Source organism: Acartia tonsa, chromosome 1, assembly GCF_053477335.1.
Source record: "Acartia tonsa isolate MP-2025a chromosome 1, ASM5347733v1, whole genome shotgun sequence".
NCBI classification, from domain to species: Eukaryota; Metazoa; Arthropoda; class Copepoda; order Calanoida; family Acartiidae; genus Acartia; species Acartia tonsa.
The window spans coordinates 4212571-4239749 of record NC_137260.1 but is presented as its reverse complement, the minus strand read 5'-3'; the positions used below and the strand labels follow the sequence as shown (position 1 = coordinate 4239749).

At 31.5% G+C, this 27179-nt stretch overlaps 1 protein-coding gene across 1 annotated transcript in view; it reads right to left on the bottom strand.

Annotated features, from left to right (window-relative positions):
* Positions 1-22032, bottom strand: part of LOC145331972 (heparan sulfate glucosamine 3-O-sulfotransferase 1-like) — a 57740-nt gene extending 35708 nt beyond the window's left edge. The window contains exons 1-3 of the mRNA XM_080176851.1: positions 21894-22032; positions 11379-11451; positions 3119-3151 (exon numbers count right to left, since the gene is read on the bottom strand). Coding sequence (XP_080032977.1) covers positions 3119-3151; positions 11379-11451; positions 21894-22025 — 238 coding nt within the window. The 5' untranslated portion in view covers positions 22026-22032. The remainder of the gene's footprint in view (positions 1-3118; positions 3152-11378; positions 11452-21893) is intronic.
* Positions 22033-27179: the final 5147 nt, after the last annotated feature.

Genomic DNA, 27179 nt, shown 5'->3' with positions numbered 1-27179 from the left:
GATTGAATACTTTGATATTTTGCATAATTTTATCAAGTTTTATTGAGATTTACTTATTGGGGTTCTACCTCAAACATAGGAGTCCCAAAAATCGGAGTGGACAAATGCAGGAGTCCCAAACATCGGAGTGGACAAACGTAAGAATGGGACAAACGTCAGAGTGGACAAACATCAAGGTGGACAAACATCGGAGTGGAAAACATTGGAGTGGACATTGCTTAAATAAAACCTAGGAGTGTCTACTATTTTAATAATATTACAATTTTGAAATTTTTTATACCCCTGTCTACAAAATAATGACTATGGCTGCAGCGCTCAGCCCCCTAGCCTATATCCTAACCTAACCTAACTAAGAAAAGTAACGGGACGAAGGTAGGGGGGGCTGTGTTTGTAAACAAAAATTCAAAATTGAAAAAAAAGTTTGGGACTACTGTGTTTGTCCACTCCGACGTTTGTCTCAAAAATCCTGCGTTTGTCCACTCCAACGTTTGTCCCACTCCTGCGTTTGTTCCACTCTGACGTTTGGGACTCATGCATTTGTCCCTTCAATGTTTTTCCACTCCTACATTTGGCATGGAACCTATTATTGGTTGGGGTGCTAGTTTGATTCCAAGATTTGTAAGTTTTAAGGATTTTCTTTACTCCTATTAAAAAAAATTTAAAAGGCTGGGTTTATACCCCCCATAATATATTAAGGGGGGTGATTACCCCCATCCCTAAAAAAATTACCCTTTTACAAGCACCTCCCCCTGGATACTCCTGCACTCCCCCTTGTAGTTACTAGGCCAACTTTATGGTCTCTGGTTTCAGGAAGCCCATTCAATTATGAGAAGTTCACATTATAAGAGCACTCTTATAGCATCATCTCTATTAGCATTACATGTGTAATGCATTAAAGACAGACAGATAGATATTGTGAGGGATCCTACACTTTATAACACCTTGCTTTGCATGGTAAAAATTGTTCCAATAGTTCTTGATATTGATATTTTATTTAAAAATTACAATAACTTGAATATAATGATGTTTAAAAAATGCTGGAATTATAGTTATATTTAGACTAGAAAAATGATTAACATACCTATAGAAGCATTAAATAATTCTCTTTTTAATTATAAAAATATTTTTTAGAAACAAGAACAAGAACAATGCATAGCAGTGTAAAATATAAATTGATATTATTTTCAAAATTCCAAAACTATCCAGGGTCCTATAGGAAGCATCCATAAAACACAGAACTCAATAGGTACTGTAATTGTCGAAATCTTAAGCTAAAGACAACAAAGATTACTACTTTATATAATAGGATAATGAAATGCAGCTGTTTTAAGAGTTGCCAGCTTAATAATACAGACTGATTCAATAATTGTGTTAATATGTTATGATGTCTAACTTTAAAATGGTGTAATTATAGTTATATTAAGCCTAGAAAAATGATAAACATACCTATAGAAGCGTTAAATAATTCTCTTTTTTTATAATATAAATTTTTTTTAGAAACAAGAACAAGAACAATGCATAGCAGTGTAAAATATAAATTGATATTTTTTTTCCAAAATTCAATTCCCTCTGGTGATGTTATAAATAAAATACCAAAAGTCAAATTTAGGTGGATGTTATATGAATATATAAAGCTTCTTTACAGCCAAAAAAATTGGGAAAAAAAATATCATTTATGGAGCAACAACAAAAGTGGGTTTATCACAAAACCTCGATTTTTTAGTCAGCTGTTCCATAAAAAACCAAGTCATTACCTGTATATATTTTATAAAGCAATGCCAGGCGATTAAAATGAGGTATTAAGCACTTTCTAACTCCAAAAATTGATTCTTCTAGAGCAAAAATTAGTTTAGCATTTTTGGTGACTCAAATTTGAAATTTGCTTTGTAGCAAGAGAAAAATATTAAAAAAACATACTTTTTTCTATCTAAGAGGCAAATTAATGGTATCAATATATTCGCAAATGTCTTATATACAGTTTAATACACTTTTAAGTCCATTATTTTTGGGGCTTTGAGTGAATGTCGAATAAGGTTGATTTCTAGCCTAAAATATATTATGAAACAAAACTGCGATATCTCTATTTAAAACTATTTTAAATCTATATGATGTGAAATTTTAGAATAAAATGATATAATTAATTCTTGATTTAATCTCTCCGTCCAACAGTTTGTCCAAAGTCTGTCCAAAGTCTGTGTTGGCTATGTAACGGAATAGTTTCGAACCCGATACAACCTTGCTTTTAAAAAATCGACCCTTTTGTAGTTGTTGGTCTTATGTAGGTGTTGGTCTTTTGTAGGTGTTGGTCTTTTGTAGTGTTGGTCTTTTGTAGTGTTGGTCTTTTGTAGAGTTGGTCTTTTGTAGGTGTTAGTCTTTTGTAGAGTTGGTCTTTTGTAAAACGAAAGACAAAATGGATTTATTTATTACTTGGATCTTTCAACAGATCATCATGTACTCTAATAAAGTGAAACTTGCAGCTGACTAAAATAACGATGTCCACTTTCCACCCTTTCCAGCCTTTACCCCATATCCCTCCCCTCCTACGAACTAACCAAAAAACGAATTCCGTTTAAGCAATCTAAATTGACGACAATTTTTCACTTGTCATATTATCCACGTACATGCTACATCAATTTATGGAACTAGGTACCAGAAAACTCAATTTACTTTGAGTTAGCCTTATTATAATTTGACACCTTATCAAAAGAAGTAAAATTATATACCATAGGAGTTTTTTGTTGTTGTTGTTGCAGTTTATAATTAAAAGATTTGGGGTAAAATGTTGGATGGGGCATTGCTATTATCTTACCAACAGATCTATAGTATAGATGTATATACAGACAACTACCTCTCTTCCTTTTTCAAAGACCTCTTTCGTCTGCTTCTGAGTTATTTTCTACTACTTGTCTGTGTTAATATAAGCGACACCATTAGTTGATTTTCACAAGGCGGTTGCGATGGGGAGATACAGTTATTCAACCCTTTCTCCCTCTAGTGTTTTACTCTAATCTCTTACCAACTCTATCAAATCTAGTTAACTTTCTTGATGGTCAATTGTTCGGACGTACAAACATACTCTAAATATAGAGTAGCTGTTCTATTAAAATTGCCTACTCACCTAAAAGTGCTCTTGTACCTCCCTTCCGTACACCTGAAAATTATTATGTTATTAATATGTGTTTAATCTATTGATTGAATACTAAATATTTTCATACTTTCTTAATTCACTATAGCGGATACGCCCCTAGAGGCCTCTAGTGGCATTTAAATGTTTTTTTTTAAATATCTAATTTGAGAAATAATTTGTCTATGTTATCAGTTGTTAAATTTATGCCTCTATGCAGCGCAACTACGCTAGCGACACTATGCGGCGGAAATATTTTAATTTTATTGTGATTTCTCTTGGGAGGGTGGTGGTACCCTCCCCCAAAATAGTTATAAACCTTCCCGGGACCTATGAGAAGCTACCCTGCTCAGGAGAACCCGATCAGTTCAGCGGTTGGCGAGATCCTTCGGTACAGACACACAGACAAACATCCTGTTACTTTAGTATAAGGATACTATTAGCAGCGCCCCTAGCATCTTAAAAAATAGACTAATAACATCACAAGACCTACAAACTCACCAGTTTTTGGAAATCTTAACCATCAAAACAAAAAAAACTCACTAAAAAAAGTGTTGCAAAGCTCTAATAAAAGGTTTATCAATTGTTTTAAATGTTCCTGTTGATATTTTAGAAAGTTAAATAAAAGTTGGTTCTAAAAATAATAACTATTCTATAGTTATATAAATAAAGCGTTGTTCTTGTTATCAATTAATTTGAAATAGAAAATATTATTAGAAATGAATTATATAATAATATTGATAAAATATGCAAATTAAGCTAAAAAGATTTGTCTACCATAATGTTGACGTCATCCTATTAAACCAAAATTATGAAAACAAAAGTCTCAGTTTTTATGGAATATAAGGATAATTAAAAAGGTTAATCCTTATAATAAAGTAACAGCATGTGTGTTTGTCTATTTGTATGTCTGTTGTTTGTACCGAATGATCTCGCTAACCGCTAAACCGAATGGGTTCTCCTTAACAGGTTAGCTTCTCATAGGTCCCGGGAAGGTTTATAACTATTTTGGGGGAGGGACCACCACCCTCCCAAGAGATATCACCAAGAAAAAAATTACCCCCCAGAAATTTTTTTTTAACTAAAATAAAATAAATAAAAAAATCCCCCCCCCCAAATTAAAAAAAATTTTTCTTTTAAAATCTAAAACAATAAATTGGGTTATCAAATTCGACTCTCCCCTCCTCAGGTGCCCCTAGAGGCCTTTAGGGTCGTAACCGCTAGTAATAAATAAAGAGCATAAAATATATATTTATATGGTTTTAGAATAGCGTTTACCTAAGTGTTCTAGTAATCATGGTTCCACAAATCAAGTTAAGAGATCAATTACATGATAATGATTATTATAGAGTTACTACGCTTTCTAAATTATGTCATACTGTTCTGAGAAGGAGGGGGCTGTTTATTACACTAGTCAATAAAGTCTTGTGATAACATTTTCTTATTCGTTGGCTTAACAGCTTTGGGGACCTTATTGAATTTTGATTGGTTGGTTAATTATGTTGAGTGTCCAAACGTTAACTTACAATTTTTATTTGTAATCTACAGAATAGGTAATTTTGTGAATCATCATTGGGGATGTGCATCAATTCTTTGGCCATTGTCTTATCCCTTTAGATTCCTGCATACTGTCACTGGAAAAAGTCATTTTAAGTTTGAAATGAATAGGATAATTCTAACATGTCAAAATAAATGGTCAGCGCTAACGTACCGACTGCTCCATATTGTAGAAATACTTCGCTTTAGAAAAACTAATTAAGTTGGCTTATTAAGGGATATCTAATATAAAAATATTTCTATACTTAATTATGAGTTATAATTTATAAATTTACATTTCCTTATCTGCCTAGAGTCACCAAAACTAATCAAAAGTTTGTCAAGAATTGGAGAGAGAGAAAAGTACAATTTTTATTATAGAGTATAGTCTATTTCTATTTTCATTAATGGAATTATAATAATACATTTGTTATGTTTGTCTTTTCGTCTCTGTGACTATTTTAAAATATTTTCCTATCCAAAATTAGAATAGGAAAAGTTTTTTGTCTGTCTGTATGTAGCGAATAATTTCGCTAACCACTGAACCGACATAGTACTCTTAGGTTCTTATAGGTTTGTAGAAGGTTTATAACTATTTTAGGAGATGGTACCTCAACCCTTACAAGAGAAAACTAGAAAACTGAGTATTCTTTTTTATTTTAAGTAACAAATAAATATTGAATCATAAAAATGTTAGTTATACTAATTTGAATTAAATTAAAAGATTATCTTATTTGGTGCATAGACATCCTTATTTTTTATTCCTTCCAATGTTTACCATATTACTTTAAGTTTACCATATTACTTTAAGTTTACTCTATTACTTTAAGGTTATTCTATTACTCTATATTTACCCTATTACTTTTAATTTACTCTATTACTTTTAATTCACTCTACAACTCTAAGTTTACTCTACTACTTTAAATTTACTCTATTACTTTGAGTTTACTCTTACTCTATGTTTACTCTATTACTTTAAGCTTACTGTATTACTTTAAGTTTACTCTTACTCTATGTTTTCCCTATTACTTTTAAGTTTACTCTACTACTCTAAGTTTACTCTATTTCTCTAAGTTTACTCTATTACTCTAAGTTTACCCTATTATTTTAAGTTAACTTTATTACTCTTAGTTTACCCTATTACTATAAGTTTACTCTATTACTTTAAGTTTACTCTATTACTTTAAGTTCACTCTACTGCTCTAGGGTTTACTCTATTAGTCTAAGTTAAATCTACTACTCTAAATTTTCTATTATTTTATACTTTTTATACTTATGCTCTATTACTTTAAGTTCTATTACTCTAAGTTAACTCTATTGTACGACCTAATATTATGACTTGCTTGTTTGTAAAACAAAAGATTAATTCTAAATCCATTAGTGAAAATGGTAAAACAGCAAAAAATTAAGTAATCATAGACAAAATTGTACTGTTAATATTAGAATTTAAACATCTTTAGAAATCACTTCAAGCCATAATAAAGTCTTTATTATTAAGTTTTAATTTCTTTAAAAGCTACAAATGATGTTTTAATAAACTATTCTTTTCTGAAAATTCATTTGAAAAATTTTTATTTCCAAAATTATTGAACCAATCCTCTACAAACCAATTAACGCCTCACAAAAGCAAAAAAAACCTAGCCCTAACCTTTCTAACCAGGCCTTAACAAAGAATAGTCATTTATCGCATTGTTTTAAAGACAGCTTTCCGCGGACATTAAAATGAAACATTATAAGATTAAAACCAGTTTTGTTAGCCGGGCTAAGAAAACTGGTATTAATTTTATGATTTTTTATTTAACATTCGTGGAAAATTGTCTATAAAACTATTCATGATTTTTCAGTATAACTGAGAACCGGTTCTAATCCATCCGATATCAATCGGTTTTGAAGCCATATTGATATATTCTTAATAAACTTTAGTTGACCTAAGCTGTTTTCCTGGCTAAAATTTGAGGTGCTTACAGCTGGTTTGTGTAAACATCTAATTCATTAAAATTTTGCATAAGTTCAGACAATTTAGTCTCTTCTATCTTTTGTTAAAACAAAAACATTAAAAACAAGAATGATAACTTTGCACAATGTCATGGCTAAATTAGCTAAATTTATTAATAGAAGATTAGTGTCTCAAAAATCAGCCATGTGACGTCATAAATGTGAGGGAGATGAGAGGAGAAGTGGGAAAGAAAACCCATAAAATAGAAAATAATAATCACTCATTTTTATGACGTCACTCGGCTGATTTTTGAGACACTTTGTCCGGCTACGATGAATTGATTACTGTAATTTTGGTCATACTGATAAAACATGTATAGCATTATATTACAGACAATTTTTCACGAATAATAAGATGCAAATCATAAATCGAATAAATTCCAGTTTTGTTAGTACAAGCCTCCGACCTTTTGGGGCTAACAAGAGTGGTTTAAACTTTTTTCATTTTAATATCCGTGGGAAGCTGTCTATAATACGATGTGAAAAAAATTTTAAAGTCTAAAGAATGGGGGGGGGGAGGGGTCAAACATAGTTTAAAAGATTATTAAGTATCAGACCTACAAGAAAGACTACTAAAAATTAAATAATGCTATGAAAATTTTAATTATTCTTAAAACCAATTTATTTTTATAAATTTTTACATGTAAAAAGTCTAAAAGGATAATTTGTCAGCAATTTAACAAAAATAAATTTGTGCAAGTCATCAAAATACAATTTCCCCAAAAAACTATTCAAGAAAAATATTGATGAAATTTAATTTTTTGTCAAAAAAATACAAATGATGTTTAGAATAGTTTTATTATTGTCATAAAAAAATCGTTTAATTTTGATAAAGTTAAAACTATGAAGAAAAAATAATAATCAAATATAGTTATAAATTGACAGGGATGTAAAGGGATAAGACAATGGACGATAGATTAAAGTACATCCCCAATTATGATAAACAATAATTCCTCTGCTGCAACTTATAATTCAAAAGTTTTAAGCCAACCCATTAGATTTATAATACTTTGGGTACCAGTATAATTTACAGTCCAACGTGCCATCCCTCACTGAAAATTAAACCTCATAAAACAATTATTATGAGAACGTGGTAAATATTATAATAGATTTATTATTACTTGGATCTTACACCAGATTATCATGCACTATAATAAAGTTAAACTTGAAGCTGGCTTACGATTCCCCCCTTTAACCCATCCCCACCCCTCCTACTGAATGAAAGAACTGACCAATAAGTTAAATCCATGTTAGCATACTAAATTGACCACAATTTTTCCAATGTCATAGTATCCACGTATATTCTATATCCATTATATTATGGTTTACAATTATGTCATTGCTTAATTTATCCATGAAACAAGGTTGTCAACATCCACAAAAACGCAGCCGAAAAAATCAGACAAACATATCAGTTGTTTATACTTTCACCTGTTCATCTGTCGCAAGATTCTTGTATTAGACATCTTTAACTGCAGTAATTCAGAGAGGGGACATTGGGCTGTTTATTACACTAACAGTTTTACAATAACGTTTTCTTTAATGACTTTTATTGAATTTAGATTGGTTGGTTTAATTAGTTGTAATCTTCAGAAGGGGTTGTTTTGTATATCTTCATTGAGGATGTACATCAATTTATCATCCATTGTCTTATCCTTCTAGATCCGTGGCCGTAATATATTTGTAGAGTGGCTACACTTAGAATAGGGTGTCTAATAGTGCTAGGAATCAAATTAAGAGAATTATGAAAAAAAGGTTTGGATCTACTACAGTTCACGGTAAAATATTGCTGGAAACGAATATTGCCAAAAATCCATGAACTTTAAAGGCTGCTAGCTGCCAAACGGCTGAACGTACAGATCATACCCGCACACCATTTTAAGCGGTATAAAAAGGCCTACAAATAATCTGGAATTGCCAAGATCCAATTATGCACAGGGAAAGCTTGACTGAAGAAAAAACGCGTAAAATGGGCCTTTTTCGCGCATTTCTCTGCACTGCGAGATAAATATGCATTATTGATTATTGCTATTCCAGATTATTTGTAGGCCTTCTTATGCCGCTTAAAACAGTGTGCAAGCATGATCTGTCCGTTCAGCCGTTTGGCCGCTAGCAGCCTTTAAAATTCATAGATTTTTGGCAATATTCGTTACCAGCAATATTTTACCGTGAACTGCAGTAGATCCAAAGGTTTTAATATAAATATCTCTGTCCTTGCTTGAACTGTGAACAAAAAACAATAAAACAATTTCCCCTGCGAAGAAAAAAGCAAAAAAAAACTGAAAATCAAACTGCACATGGCAGGAGTGTTACTGCAATCCTACCAAACATTAAAATCAAGATTAGCTAATATTTTTAAATTATTTTAGCTAAGTTTTACATTAATTAGGATTAATGTATGTATGTGAGAATCGTCCTTTCGTTTTAAAATTTGCATGATGATTTCTGCAACAGATGGTACAATTAATTCTAAATATTTTAACATTGAAAAATAATTATAAAATAAGGTTAGGGTATGATGATTCAAAATTTTGCAGCATCGCGGGTGCACCCATATGGCACAGTATCAGGCTCTCTGGTCAAATATATATTGCAAATTTTATGTGCAATTTTGCAAACATAAAAATATATCTTTGTTAGCCAACCCCCCCCCCCTGCCATTCATTTCAAACATTAACAAGGATGACAATATCCATAAAAAAAATCGAAGCCCTGAAATCAAAATGTAGAACAAACTAACATGAAAACTTGATAATTAGAATGTTTATTAGAACAAAATTGTGTAAATATGAACTTGTTGTAAAATTACGTAAATGACACACAGAAAACTGTCCCGAATTTGTATTAATTTTGAGGAACAAGACTCCAGTTACGTCATATTTTTCTTTCCCGAAAAAGGGAAGGGGGAAAGAAAAAAAAGGGAAGGGGGGAAGAAAAAAGAGATGGGAGAAAAGGGGGTTTTCCCCATCTCTTTTGAAGAGATTTTCTTCCCCCCTTCCCTTTTTCGGGAAAGAAAAATATGACGTCACTGGAGTCTTGTTCCTCAAAATTAATACAAATTCGGGACAGTTTTCTGTGTGTCACGTAAATACATGATCATAATCAAGGGCATACTTACAGTTTTGATTATAGAGATGCTTCTCTTAAATTATTGTATTTTGTTGTTCTAGGAATCATTGTACCAAAATCACATGATAATTAAATCATACTAAAATGGACGTAGGACTTTCTGAAAAATGTTGTAGAGTTTTTGTAAGTGTTTCATGAATCAACATCCAAAGTTTAAAGTCGATAGGGCAATTTCAAAATGACTACATTAACAAAAAGAGCTAACTGTGACGTACGAACGTCATTATTTAGGTGGATGTCAATTTATCGTCCATTGTCTTATTCCGTAATGAAAATATTTCTAGCTTTGCTACTCAGAAACATTATCATCCTTGCTAAAAATTTGTATCTTTTGGTCTACTTATGTTTTAATTTAAATTTGAGACGACAAAGGAGTAAATTTGGAAGATTTTTTACTTCAGAGAGATTCATTAAAAATTAAGATATGGTAAAGTACTCTTAAAATGAATTGTATTTTTACTCACTAGTGGCTTCGCCACTAGCCTCTAGGGGCTTTGCCCCAATAGATGTTAAAAAAAGATTAGTAAAAAAAATAAGAAGGACTAAGGAAATCTTCTAAAAAAAAGGACCAAGAATATCTCCCAAGAAAATAGCTAAAAACCACCACAGGACCAATAGGTATATACCCTGAAGAGTAGAATCCGATCGGTTAAGTGGTTACCGAGATCTTAAGGGACAGACGGATAGACAGACGGAAAGACAGACGGACGGACAGACAGACATCGTTCTACTTTGTATTATAGATACCTCATTAAGGACTCTAATATTTGGGAATTTAAAAACTAAAAGGTATGTCATTATATTTAACTATTGCCTATTTTCTACCTTGAAATATGTCTGAACTTTAAACTAACAAGGATGACAACATCCATAAAAGCGAAGCTCTGAAATGACAGGACAAACGATTATTAACACTTGTAGGTAGAACTCAATAATAAGAATAATGTATATGAAAGTCGTAACAAAATTTTAAAATTAAAAAAAACTGGTTAAGTACAGATTAATGTTTAAGGACAAACATACATTTTTAGGACTTGATTATATAGATGCTTCGCTTCAAGAATAAGATACAATATTATATCATACAAAAATTTGTTGTCAAAAAGTAAAACATAATTTGAAATGTTTGAAATGGACGTAGGACTTTCTGGTAGCGATTAAAAATTATTTCAGGAATCAACGTGCAAACTTTGATATCAATTAAAGATTCTTAAAAATTCTAATATAGATTTTGCAATAAATAGCTTATAATTTAAAGGGCAAAGCTTTGTTTGTTATCGGCCTTTTTAATAATAAATGATAACAATAACTTAAAGTAAAACTAGCATAATTTATTTTATTCTTATAAATATAATTTTAAAAAATAAGAAATTAAAAAGTAGCTCTTTGTTTTGCATATAAAAAATGACGTCAAAAAACAAATTACCACTAATAGGCCAATACACTGAATAAATTACCAATGGCAGGCCAGTATACATGTTCATTGACCAATGGTAGGCCATTATAACGTCATTTTTGTAGGAACTATAAAAAGTTCCATTTTAAAAGCGTAGTCTACTATATAATTAAGAAATGTTCGTCTGTCTGTATTTACCTATAATAATACAGGATGGCAGTCTTCGTTCTGTTCCAGAGTCAGCAGCTAACCATACAGGATATGTCACATTCTAAATAGATAGATAGATAGATTTCATAATAGATGATTGGATGGATAGAAAGATGGTTGGATCCAGAAACATCAGCTAACCACACAGGATATGTCACATTAGATAGATAGATAGATAGATTAATAGATAGATAGATAGATATATAGATAAACAGATAGATGGATAGATGAATAGACTCTTTGATATGTACATAGATAGATAGACATATATATAGATAGATAGATGGATAGACTGATATATCTAAAAAGATAGAAAGATATGTTGAAATATTGATTTTTTAAACAAACAGGATTTGAAACATTCTAGATAGCTAAATAGTAGATGGATTAAAAAATGAATAATCATCTATCTATCTCTTTACTTATCTATTTATCTATCTCACCTACACGTCTAGAAAATAAAAATTGAAATGTAATACGTATTATTATTTGGCATGGGAGAAAACATTTCATTCTACTTTGTTGCAAAGAAAACAACAAACTTGGGTCTTTAAATTTTATCTTTAAAACATCACAGTGGGGCCATATGCTTGCAAATCCTAGAGTTTTACAGTGATTATAAGAAATTGTATGTTTAGAGAAACAGCTTGTGAGATGTTGAATGGAAAACCATAGAACGCTTTCTCACACTCAATGTTGGATGAACTTTGTTAAGGCTCTTTATTTTGTTCAATTTGTATTTTAATTCAAATTTTACCTAAAAGAGTTGATTAGTATTAGTATTTATATAAAATTGTATCGATGTTCTTATATCCATTTCAATATTATGTATACCAATAAAAAATACTAACGGCTGCGACTTTAGGACTTTGGTTTTTTTTCTTTTAAGGGGTAGAACATGGGAGAAAAAGTTGCCTAAAACCACCCCATTACCTAAATTTAAAATAAAAACAATCTAGGACCTAAATGAAGCTCATTTTCTATATTCATAACAAATGTAAAGTGTTCAGATTAGGAATTTAGAATGGTCAGATTTAAAATTGGTTTCTAGTTTATTTTGCAAAGGTTATCATAATATTACATAGCTTTTTTAATGTTTTTTTCTTGTTCAATTTTCTCTATTTGTCTTCTTTTTTATGCTTTGACCTTTTTTTCATTTTAACAAACCTTCTTGGACTTATTCATGACGTTTTTAATTTGTAGCATATTTTAAAGATTTTTAAATGAAAAAAAATTATGTGTTTAATTGGAGAGTTCCTACTTTTGATAAATAATAAGCCATTAAAACATGCAGTGGGCAAAAAAAAAGAAAAACCTTAGTAATATTAAGTGGATTGTCTAAAAAATTTACTCGCTTCGCGCGCCAAATAAGCAATCAATTTTAAAACTCTGTGAACGCCACTGTTCTTAGATAATTTTACATCCTTGGTTTTTCTTGTCTTTCTCGTTTGCCAAAATCTGCGGAATATTTCAGCAAAAACTAAAAACAATTAAAACCTTCTCTATCCCTATACAAAAGTACCAGGATCTCGCTAACCACTGAACCTATATGGTTCTGCTTTAAAGTAAAGCTTTTCATAGGTCCTGGGAGGTGTATAACTATTTTGGGGGTGGGTTCTTTAGAGGCCTTTTGGGGCCTAGCCACTACTGGCAAAAAGAATTTACTAAAATTAAGCTTTAATTAAAATAATAAAGATTCTAAAGTTTAACAAATATAAACCGAAAGACCTCCTTTCATTTTATTTGCAATTAAAGTTTCTAGATTCATTTGTAAATAATCTTTAAAATGTCAAAAAAGATATTGTTATTTTGCTCCCATTTCCATCTAGTTTAGTATTGTTTTTTTGCAAGATTTTTGACTTGGTTAATTATAGTATAATCACACTAAGATATGAACCTTTTATGACCTTATTTTGAACTGTGACCATACTGTAGATAAGAGACTATAGGAACTGCAATTTGTTTACAGTTCTCTAGCAATTGTTCAACATTTGCACTTTTGCTTTGCACACGGATAACTGTGAATATACAATAGACTGGGTCAAATTTAAACATAATTAGACTGGGTCGAATTTAAACATAATAAAACTGGACTATTTTTACATGAAATCATTCTTAGGTGCTTTTTAATATTTCAGATTCAAAATAAGACTAGGTACAACTTGAATTTACAGATAGATACAGTTCAATATTTTTTATTGGGAGGGTGATGATACCCTCCCCAAAAATAGCAATAAACCTTCCCAGGACCATATCGGTTGAGCGGTTAGTGAGATCCTTCAGTACAGATAGACAGACTAATATAAGGATAAATTTGTGAAAAATTGTCCCATACTATTGTATTAATTTTAGATGTTTTATTAATAAAGTAATTATTACATTGTTTTGATTTCTAAATATCAAGATACTGTGTTTGTTTGTAAGCAAGTTTTAATTTTTAACTATTACATTATGGTACTTTTCTAAATCCTTATAATAAATTAACAGGATGTGTGTTTGTCTGTGTGTGTGTGCCGAAGGATCTCGCTAACCGCTGAACCGAACGGGTTCTCCTTAACAGGGTAGCTTCTCATAGGCCCGGAAAGGTTTATAACTATTTTGGGGGAGGGTACCACCACCCTCCCAAGAAAAATAAGAAAAATCGAACAAAATTTAAGTATTTGAGAGAATGAAACGCATGCAACATAAAGAGGTATCGTAGAGACTTGAACAAAAAAAACATTTAAAGTGCCACTAGAGGCCTCTAGTATTAAAATAAATTATTGGTATAGACTAAAAAGATAAGTTTATAATAAAATGAAAGGAACAGAATGTCTTTCTGTCTGTGTGTACCGGTAGGATCTTGGTAACCACTGAACCGATATGGTTCTCCTTTTAAGTCCTCTAGAGGCGTAGTCGCTTAACTAAAATAGAAGCTGTACATAATATTCTTTCATATTTAATTTTGATTATTATAAAAACCTTCCGTAATATTCTTAAAAATAATTTTATAAAATTTCAATTTCCTGATTATAAATTAAGTCTGCTTATGAAATTTTGTAATACATTGATGTGCATAATATCCAATAGAAAGATAGACTAAAGGGATCAAACATAAATTTAAGGCGTAATGGATTTAGTTTTAAAACTTTTTTTAATGATCATGAAATTGTCCTGTTTACAGGATGTAATAATTTAAAATAAGTTATTTTAATTTCATTTTAAAATTTTTAGGTTTTTGCTTCTTAAAAAAATTCTATAATGGCAAAATAAAAAAACAAACAAAAAAAATAATAATCTAATGTTATAAACTCAATTACAATGCTCTGAAGAAGAGCATATAACCCAATCATAATTGCTGGAATTAAAAGTTTAATTAACCCTCTTGGCCCTAACCCCTTGCCTAACCTTTAATTCATGGGCGCGGCCCACAATTTTTATATTTTAATTATCTTATTGCATTCTTTCTCTATTTCATTCAATATTCACATTGATATAAAATCACAAAATTAAAATGAATATAGAATATACGTGGATATTATGACAGGGGAAAATTTTTCGTCAATTAAGGTTGCTTACATGGACATCATTTATTGGTTAGTTCGTTCAACCCCCTTTATCCCCTTCCCCTCTCCTCCTACTGGATGTATGAACTGGCCAATAAATGAGCTAAATTGACGGCGAATTAAAATTATTTATATTTTTAGAAAAAAAAGTAGTAAACTTTAATAAATAAATCTTCCAATTACTAATTAATGTTCCCGGATTTTTTTGGTCTTTTATTATTCATTAAATACTTATCTATCTATGTTTTGAGCAAATATTTTTGTATTTAATTTTCCTTGTGCATTATAATTCTTGTGAATTTTGTCTATGACCCTTTTTCATTGGTTTTTGTATGAGAAGTAAAATATTCATGAATTTTATTTTTCTGTTTGTCTAACCCGCGACGTAGCGCATCCGCTCGTTGTTGGGAAGGTGATAGGTTTGAATCTCAGTCTATAACTACAGATGTTAAATTGTTCCTACTGCTGCAATGTCAGGTGACATAAATAGTTGGTATCTAGGGAATCCATTGGCCCAAAATAGGCGCAGTTAGAACTTAAAAACAAAGATCGTGCAATCAAAGGGTTAGTTGTTTAAAGTGCATTTGACCATACAAACAGGCAAGATTTCATAAATTTTTCGGCCATTGTCTTATCCCTTTGGATCCCTGTTAATTTTAACATTTATCTATTGAATATTAAAAAATATGATCAATATGTAAATATTTAAACATTGTCATAGAGTCAAATAACAAATTGATAACTTTCTAGCAAAATTTTACCTTTTTTAATAAAAGTTTTTTTTTTTTTTTCATGATAAGCGTATTTTCTGCATTAGTATTACTAAGTATCTACTATTGATTATGTAAAAACCTACCTATTTATTAGGGTTGGGCCGGTTATCCAGTTTGGCCGGTTATCCGGCCATTTTCAATATCCGGCCGGATACCGGATATTTTTAATATCCGGTTACACGATATCCGGCTGATTTTTGACGCCGGATATCCGGTTATCCGGCCGGATATCCGGTAATTTGCCGGATATAGAACTTTGGCCAGATATCCTGCCGGAACCAGATATCCTGCCAGGCCTATACCTGCAGTACCCTAACCAGGCGGGGCTACCCACTACAAAATTTTACATAACCTGACCTAAAGTTATAAATAAACAGACGAAAAAACTAGCCCCCACTCACATTTTCAATTTATTAAAGAAAATAGGAGTTGGGGTTTCCGTGCTCAATAAGCCACTTAGTGAGAAAACGCCTCTAAATTGTACTCTAATCTACTCCTATTGATTATATGTACATACATATATATATCCGAATCACGAAATGAAGAAAAGTTATCAAAGTTTTCGACCATTCAAAGTAGAACCTATCAGGGATCTAGGGGGAAAGAACAATGCCCGATAATTAATGTACATCCCCAATGATGACACAAAAAATCACCCTTTCTGTAGATTATAATTAGTGATTGAAACGTTTGGACACTCAACTTAATGAACTAGTTCAATTAAAGTCCCCAAAGTCATTAGGCCAAAAATAAGAAAACAATGTTGTAAACCTTTGGGCACTAGTGTAATAAACAGCCCAATGTCCCCTCCCTCCCTGAGAACCTATAATATTCTTTCCAAAATCATTCTTTAACAGTTTTATAACAATTTTATATGAATTCTATTGTGATGTTGTAAATAAAACAATCATGAAACCATTCCCTAATCTAACTTATTAAAAGGAATACTGCATACAAATAAGGAAAAAATACATCCCTATTTTCCTTTTGTTTACATATCTTAAGGAAAAATTATGCCTAATAACCAAAGTCATCTATTAGCCATGGGGCCTTTAGGGACACATGAGAAGGGGGAGTTAAATTTGATAACCCTTTTTTTTAAAGAAAAAGGTAAATTTTTTGGGGGCGATTTATGGATGGTGGTGGTGCACTCCCCATAAATAGTTATAAACCTACCTGGGACCTATAGGAAGCTACCCTGTTAAGGAGAACCCGATCGGTTTAGCGGTTAGCGAGATCCTTCGGTACAAACATCCTTTTACTTTAAGGCGTTTATCCTACAATTATGTTTATTTGGTATAGCAGTTATATCTTATAAATGGTAATTACACTCGTTTTAGTTAAGCTTAGTATAGGCAGGTTTTAGGCTAATTTCCAGGAGAATAGGCCAACCACTTTTCTAGCACTAAAACAGACGTATGCTACTTATTATAAAGAAGTATCGCTTCCAATAAGGAAATACTCAGAATTGGAGAGACTTTTTCCTGTTTCTGCACTTATTATATTAATGGATATACAATATAGATGGATATTATGACAGGGGAAAATTGTTGTCAATTTAGGTTGCCATTTCCCTTGTTATTTATGGTCAGTTCTTTCATTAAGTAGGATGGGGGGATGGGTGGGGTAAAAGGGTGTGAATGGGGATATCGTTATTAAAGCACTCTACGAGTTTCACTCAAAAGAAAATATGAAAATCTGGTGTAAGATCCATGTAATAATATATCCATTCATATTGTAATTTTTACAAGCGAAGCTTTTCTATAATTAGGGTAGGTCCGTCCGTCCGTAACGGATAGCTTTTTTCGTTAATTTATGCATGTTAGAACTGTCCTATCGATTTCAAATTTTGCATGGTGATTCCTTTAGTAGTTAGGTACGATTTAGAAAGCGTAGCAACTCTATAATCATTACCAAAATTTCCGTGCGTCCATTTTAAACATGTTGATTTTTTTACTTTTTTAACAACAAATTTTTATGTGATCTAATCATCCGATTGATCTGATTTTTGGTATATTGATTCCTGGGACAACAAAGTATAATGTTATAAGCAAAGCAATTCTAAGTATTCTAAATATGTAAGTATGTCCATAAACATTATCCTGTATAAAGCAGTTTTTCAACAAATTTACTTATAATTTTGCTTCGACTCTTATACATTTATATTCTGATTATTCAGTTCTGACACTATATAAGTGTCAATGTCCGTTTGTCCTACCGTTTCAGTGCTTCGCTTTTATGGATGTTGTCATCCTTGTTTAGATATGTATTTAGGGTCAGGTATCTCAGTAAACTTATTTTCTATTTTACTATCATCCTTATAATAAAGTAATGTGATGTCTGTCTCTCTGTCCCGAAGAATCTCGCTAACCGCCGAACAGATTTGATTCTTCGCTGGATTAGAACAGTTTCTCAGCCATACTAAAACATCATGTATAGCATTGTATTACTGACAATTTTTCACGAATATTAAAATAGAAATCGTGATAATAATACCATTTTTGTTTGCCCAGTGGGACTTTGGCAACTCGGAACTAGCAAAATTTGTTTTAATCTTATAATTTTCATTTTAATATCCGCGGATATGTGTCTATAATACAATGCGATAAATAACTACTAAATTGTCTGATTATTCTTATCTAATTTTAATTTCTTTTTGGGTCTTAGAAAAATTGAATTATTTTCTTTTTAAATACTGTTAAAAGTTCTTTTATCTAATTTTATACTCCTAATAGTCAGGAAGAGAGGGGGGGACAATGGACCGTTTATCACACTAGTCCCCAAAGTTTTATAATAACGTTTTCTTATTCGTTGTGGACAAAGTTGGGGACTTTAGTGAATTTAGATAGGTTGATTCATTAAGTTGAGTGTTTGAACGCTTCAACCACCTATTTTAATCTACAAAAAGGGTGATTTTGTATTTCATTTAGGGATGTATTGTACATCAATGTATCAGCCATTGTCTTATCCCTTTAGACCCCTGCCAAATAGTATGCTTTTCATAGCTATGTAACAACTAAATTGTTTTTAAAAGTAAAGCTTTTCTATAAATAGGGTAGTAACCTGGGAGTAAGGGAGGGGACGATGGGCAATTAATTCAATTTAAGAGTTTTCGCTGAAAAGCAATGAAAACCAGATTTATCAAGAAAATTTTACCTAAATTGTAAAGGGATCATGGTAATATAATTTAGAACAAAATTGGTTCTAACAAAAAAAACATTTACTTAAAAATCAAATTACCAATACATCACAATGATGTAAACATTCTGTAATCTTTCACTAGAAAATCTTGATTAGAACTTCGTCAACCCTTTTCATATATTTTAAACTGCCATCTAAATTCAAGGGGTTCTTAGATTGTTTAATACATAAATACCACAGTAGAGTTTTTATACATAAAATGACATTTTCTTAGGAAAAAATATTTGTTAAAACCAGCCAGCAATAACAAATTTTTCTGTCTGCTATATTCAAAACTAACTCAGCTATTTAGCGGGGCATTGATGCGCTAGTACCCAAAGTCAGTCATAACCTGCTGAATTCGTGCACATTCCCTTTAAGCCAGTACCCAAAGTCTGAGACTCTTAAAAATTGAATATTTGATCCATTGTCCCCTCCCTTACTGGTAGTAACGGATAGCCCTGAAGATTAATTCGGGCGTATTAAAATTTTCCTATTAATTTTGAACATGGCATGATAATTACAGTAACAATTAGGTACAATTAAGAAAGTCAGTGTATCCATGATGTTTGATTTTCGGAATAGTAATTCCCAGGACAATTAGGCACAGTCTTAAAAGCGAAATATCTCCATAGTTTAGTCTTGAAATGTAAGTATGTCCTTTTCAAACATTCAGTACAAAGAAAATTTTTGGATATATTTTAATGTGATAAATAATAGTTATTTCTCGCATCGTATTATAAACGGCTTTCCGCGGATATAGAATGTACAATTATATAATTAAAACTAGTTTTATTAGTCCCGTGGTGCCGAAGTCACCGGCTAAAAAAACTGGTTATAATCTTATGATTGTACATTTTTATATTCGTAGAAAGCTGCATATAATACGATGCTAGACATAGTTTTTTCGTATGGATAAGAACCGGTTCCTATCCACCGGATTCGAATGAATACGAGAAAATGTGTTGTCAATATACATTTGTCACGTGTCTAGCTGGAAAGTGTCTTTAAGACAGGAAACTAAGGGATAAGACAATGGCCGACGTACATCCCAAATGATAATACCCAAAATCCATAATTTAAAATTCAGAAGCGTAATATTATTGGTTGAAACGTTGGAACACTCAACTAAATAAACCAACCAATCAAAATTCACCAAAGTTGTTAAACCAGCGAATAAGAAAAAGTTATTACATAACTTTGAGGACTAGTGTAATAAACAGCCCATTGTCCCCTCTCCCTCTTTTCTTTAGATTGGAAGGACTGATCGAGAGAATATTAATTTATATTACCATCTGGTATGTTAATTTTGGCTGTTAAGGAAGTTGTCATTCTTGTTTTATGATTACTTATGTATGTATATGAATGCATACTCTATAAGAAGAGAACAGAACAGACAAATTGGTGATTTAGATGGATATTCAATTCATTATTGATCCCAACAGAGTTAGGCACAGGGTGTACACTAATAAATACTATTTTTTTTTGTATATTTTTTGCTTGTTTTCGAACCTTTATCCTCAAGGTATAATATATTATCTACATAAAATTTTGAAGCTAACTGTAAAAAAGGAGATATTTAAAAAAAATCAGAATGGCTTTTAGACAGTTTTGCATGTTCTAATATTATAAGGTTTAGGTCACGCCAGGCTACAATTTAATCAAGACAAAAGTAAATGCCGAGCTCTGGGACCTACATATGTATGGTGAAATTAGACATAAAACCATAATGATTCAAGGTAAAACCAAAATATTTCAGTGGGGTCTTTTTGAGAAAATAAGATTTGAAAATTCTAAGATCACTTTTCATCCTCTAGGAGCTACCGCATAATCATGACAAGAAAAGCAAAGATTATTTATTTAAAGTTTTGAACAAGTTTGCTTTTATAAAGTTTTTCATAAAACCACTCCTGAAGGGAGTTAATTAATTAATTAATTTCCATTTTTATCAATTGCTCTGCTAAGGTCACGGAAATTCAGCCTTAAATAAATCATATATAGAGAGGTTTATGAAAGACTTCATTAAAGCAAAGTTGTTCAAAATTTTAAATATATAATCTTTGCTTTTCTTGTCATGATTATGCGGTAACTCCTAGGGGATGAAAATTGAACTTTAAATTTTCAAATCTAATTTTCTCTAAAAGACCCCACTGAGTTTTGGTTTTACCTAGAATAATGTTTTATTTAATGGTTTTATGTCTAATTTCACCATACATAGGTCCCAGAGCTCGGCACTTACTTTTGTCTTGATTCAATTGTAGCCTGGCGTGATGTATGTTTACAAAAGAATCCATTTAAAAAAAAAATGTTTAACTTATTTATGGACACCCTGTATTTGTAATGCATATAGATCTAATGCATAACGTGTGCAATGCTAGAATATTTATGGATATGTGTGTGTATGTGTGTGTGTGTGTGTGTGTGTGTGTGTGTGTGTGTGTGTGTGTGTGTGTGTGTGTGTGTGTGTGTGTGTGTGTGTGTGTGCATGTGTGTGTGATGGTATACACAAGGAAAAATAGAGAAATTAATTACTTTTAGGTATTAAGAATTTTGTAGATAAATAGATACAAATTATATGTAGATTATTGTTACTCAACATATAGGTAGAGCAATGAAAACAGGAGGATAGGCAAATAGATATAAGGAATTCAGGATTTTTTCAGAATGGCCTTCGAGGTATAGAATCATAATTAATATTAATAGATAGATAAACAGATGGATTTATAGAAAGATGGATTACCTTTCCAGGTGGTTTCTCCATGATGACCTGATTGCCTCCAGAAGAATCCCCCTCCAGGTATAGAATCATGAGGAAAGCAGGTATGATTGATAGATAGATAACCAGATTGATTGATAGATAGATAGTTAGAATTACCTTTTAGGTATTTTATCCAGGATGATTTGATTTCCTCCAGAATCCCCCTCCAGGTATAAGATCATTTGGAAGGCAGGTATGATAGATAGATAGATAAACAGATGGATTGGTAGATACATAGATAGATTACCTTTTCAGGTGGTTTCTCCAGGATGACCTGATTGCCTCCAGAATCCCCCTCCAGGTATAGAATCATGAGAAAGGCAGGAATGAAGACTCCAACCTTCTTCACATGGTACAGACGTAATAATATCATCTTCATTATTATACCATCTGAAATAGTTTGATGGAAAATCAAATGGATTAATAAATCAGGGAGGTAGGGGACATTGGACTGTAAATTTAACTTGTATCCAAAGTTTTATAAACACTCTAGTAGTGTAAAAACTTATCCACCAATAATTCTAAACATTCTAATAATAGTTAATGCATGACATATTTCTATTCTAAACTTTAAAAAAATATCATGGCTCGACAGCCGCGCGTCACCCAAGTCTAAGCCTCAAATTGAAACCAGTTTGGATGCTTTGTAATTTTGTTTGAAAAGATATATTGATATATTTGGGTCAGGTTTATACTTGCAGCTGTTTTAAACACTGTAAAAGGTTGATTTCCCTGAGGATTACAAGCGGCTGACGTGCGACTGCCGAGCCCCGGAAATTACCTCCAACAATCAAAACCCTCAATGCATTCTGAATTATCTTATTAAACAGAAATAATCAAAAGCAAACATAAAAAAAACAAATATAGAAATAGCGACGATAATTCTCTCGATGCAAAAGTAAAATTGCAGAGCAATAATATACAACCTTATAATTATCCTATTAAACAGAAATAATCAAAAGCAAACATTAAAAAAGAACAAATAAAGAAATAGCGACGACAATTTTCTCTCAATCTATAATACAAAGTAGCTTGATATCTGTCCGTCTGTCCGTCCGTCCGTCTGAAGCTTAAGATGTCGGTAACCACTAAACCGATCGGATTCTACTCTTCAGGGAATATACCTACTGGTCCTGTGGTGGTTTTAGGCTATTTTCTTGGGGGGGTTGGGACACCCCAGACCCCCAAAAAACAAAAAATCCCCATCATTTTTTTTTTGTAGGAGATAACCTTGGTCCTATTTATTTTTTTTAACGAATTTCACCTTAACTTTTTTTCGATCACCTCTAGGGGCGAAGCCGCTAGTATATGATATAGTATAAGGTTTATTACAAAATTCAGCAAATAATACAGGATAGGGTAGTGTTGGATAATTTCTATATGAACATGCTTACAATTTGAATGACAGACAGACCGAAGGACCAAATAAATTATATACATACTGCTCACCGGCAAAAGTAACCGTCTATCTTCTCTATTTTAATAAATAGTTTTCACGTTTTTTGTCTTGTCTTAAAAATCACGATTTCATAACAGTGATGTGCTGCATAATACACAAGACTACAACTATGTAAGATTTGAATTATCGCTCCAATCTACCCTGAATTCTAAAACTGAATTGATATCATGTATATTTATGCAGGTAATAGAAATTTCTTTATATTTAAATCTAATAATGGATGTAATAAAATGGAAATAGTAATTTATTTAGTCTAAACATAATTTTCATTTTTCATAAAACTCCTTTTCAGTTAGAGTAGGGGGAAGGTGCAAACCATTACATATCACAGTTAGGACTACCAGACAAAGGTCCTGCAATCAAAGGGTTGGTTGTCTGTGAAATCATGCAATTTATGCTTTAAATTAATAGTTTCTGAAACAGTACTATTTTTAGTACCGATATACTATATAATTAACATTGGCTGTCCGTCCGTCCCCCATTTTGGGGGAAATGTAATTTTTTTTCTGACTGCTATTGAAGATTGACTGCTGAAATGTTAAGTGAAGATTCCTACGATATATGCGCATTTAGTATATACATTGTTTTGTTCTTCAAGAGACATAAACTTTATTTGTTTAAAGTTTCGTGATTTTCTTTGAATTTTGCATATTCTCTCTCTTTTCTTTGTTATGAACACTAAACATCAGGTCTATAACTCACTTTGTCTGTTTATCTTGTCCATTCCTTCGCTACTCATGGATATTTTAAACATTGTTGTTTGAATATTTTACATTGTTTTAAGTATAAAATATAATGTAAAATTATTACACTCAGTGTAGAGCAAAATTTATATTAATAGCATAAATATTTCATACCTACTAAATGTGAATACCAAATTTTGTCAGGGTTGCTTCGGACAGTAAAAACATTATCTAGAGTTATAGGTAAAAAGTTGGTTTCTACTAAAAGTAAAAAAAAATATAAACCCATGACAAGCGCTTTTTTGCAAGGCTTTTATTTAGAAGTCTTAACTGCTGCGCCTAGAAATATAGGTATCGTTTGAGATTTCAAGGAACTTAATGGATAAGAATAAGGATGATAAATTTATATGAACCCCCAAAAATGAACCTTCAGTAAATTAAAATTATAATTGGTAAAAAGTTTGGAAACTACTAGCTTGTACAAATCAAGTTATAAAGGCTTTTAACCCCAAATATAAGACATTGTGGTTTTTAAACTTTGGGGACTAATATAATATACACTTTAATGCCCCTCTTGGCTTGGGTATTAATCTTTATTGATTTTGAAACGTAATAAACTGAACGCGGAAATCTTGCCAAAACAAAATTACCCGAATTTGCTTGATTTTGTGCCTACATGAATAAATATAATATAAAGTGTGAACATAACCAGGGATGGAGGGGACATTGTGAGGTTTATTACACTAGTCCCCAAAGTTTTACAATAACGATTTCTTATTAATTTGGCTCAACAACTTTAAGGACTGTTATTGAAATCTGATTGGTTGGCTCATTAAGTTGAGTGTCAACCAATAATTTTAATCTATAGAAGGGATAATTTTGTGTATCATCCATTATTGGTGATGTTCTTTATTTTATCGACCATTGACTTAACCCTTTAGAACCCCTGAAACATAACAATAGAGCTACCTTTACAAACCACTCAATAATTTAATAGTATGGCTGCGAAACCGTTTTATAGTCGCTGGATTTGAACCGGTTCTAAGCCGTAATGAAAAACCATGTATAACATCGTATTACAGACAATTTTTTTACCCTAACTAAAATAAAAATCATAGAATAAATACCAGTTTTGTTAGGTTGGGCCTTCGGCCCATCGGGTCAACAAAACTGGGTTTAATCTTATAACTTTCTATTATAATATCCGCGGAAAGCTGTCTTTAATACGATGCAAAAAATAGCTATGCTTAATCTTATACCTCTTGGTTCAAAATGTACATACTCATAAATTACACACTAAAGTGGTTGAAAGATATAATATCACATTATACTATCAGTCCAATTCAGCCTTTAAATGTAGAGTGATAGAATTCTACCAAGACATCTTTGAAACCCTCCATTGAGTAGGATGAACTGAAATTAGTTTCCGAATGTGAACACATTTTCCTAGGTGTTTCCCAATTCTATCTCAATATTTGCTACTAGCTAAAAAACCTTCAAACTTCAAAAAAAATCAAAATTTGAATGTATTAACGATTTATACATTATACATTCAAAGTTTTAATTTTTCAAATTTTGATTTTTTTTTTTGGAAGTTTGAAGGTTTTTTAGCTAGTAGCAAATATTGAGATAGGATTGGGAAACACCTAGGAAAATGTGTTCACATTCGGAAACTAATTTCAGTTCACCTTGAGTAGATGCCATAAATATAGTATATGTAGACCCATAATTTGGATTCAATAAGAACAATGTTGGAACAATCCGGCCACATTATTGTTTAAACTTTGTTCAAACTATCTTCCTAAATGGCATTTATATTGTACTATTTAATCCATACATGATAAGTCAGTAATAAAAAGTTGAATTTCGTCGCTTGTATTATAAGCATAAGCTATTAATTTTCGTCATGCTTTAAATTCCTTTTTAAGTAGGACGTATTAATAGGTATAATAGCCTATCTAAGGGAATCTTAAAAAATTAAATGTATACTTGCCTGTGATAGGTAATTTATTGTATTACTATTGGCCTATCATTGGTTATTTGTATTGTATGCCCTAATTTTTATAGGCACTTTCCATCTAGGGTTGTATATCCATTGTTCATGCTTTCTCTCTAGTGTGTGTAGGTACATGAATAAAAATTGCAATATGCATAAAACAAGCACAAATTCTAATATTTTCGTTGCAAATTCCCACTTATAGTTTGTGGACTGCTCATTACCCCACCCACCTCCCAACTATTTATTTTTAAAGTAGGACCAAAGAAATAAATTAATTACACCCCAATTATAACAAACAAAATTACCCCTGATGTATGTATATAAACAAATTATGTGTTTATAAACTTTAGGTTCAGTTTTATTTCAGTTCAGTCCAATGAATTTAATTCTGCATTTAATAATTATATATAGAATCGTATCATAGACAGCTTTTTGCAAATATAAAAATATGAAAATTTTAAGATTTAAATCAGCTATGTTAGCCCAGAGGTGCTGACAAAAATCAGGTATTAATTTTATGATTTTTATTTTAATATTCATAAAAAATCGTCTGTAATACGATGCTATACATGATTTTTTTTAGAATGGCTGAGAACCGGTTCTAATCCAGCGGATATTATATATCTATTATTTAAATTTCTAAGTTATAGAAATATACACATACACATACAAGAATATAACAACAGAAATGAAAAAAATGTAAATTATATGAAAAAGAATGCACCTATAGTATACTGCATGATTATATTCCTACACACTTTGGAAAAAACAAAGAATTACAAGAAAACAGGAATCTAACGGGATAAGACAATGGCCGATAGATTGATGTACATCCCCAATGAATGTACTGAAAATTACCACCTCTGTAGATTACAATTAATGTTTGAAACGTTTGGACACTCAACTTATTGAAACAACCAATAAAAAATCAAATAATAACAAATAAGAAAACGTTATTATAAAACTTTGGGGACTACCTGCCCTATATGCAATTCACTTCTAAAATAAGGGGGGGGGGGTTAGTACTTGATAGCCACTTTAAGAAAAAACAATTAAATTAGACTTATCATTGCATGATAATTAAACATCTGGCTTATAAATACTTTAATATTTTAAAAGTTCTGATATATTATCACTGTGCAGGTGGGTGCATTTTAAAAAAGGCCCACACCTAAGATTGTGCAGCACCCTTCAATTACACCCCTGGCCTGCCAGAACACCCCAGGGAGGAAGGGGACATTGAGCTGTTTATTACACTAGTCCCCAAAATTTTATTAGAAAGTTTTCTTATTCGTTGGTTTTACAACTTTGGGGACTTTTATTGAATTTGATTGGTTAGTTCATTGAGCCGTTCAACCACTAATTGTAATCTACAGAAGGGTAATTTTGTGT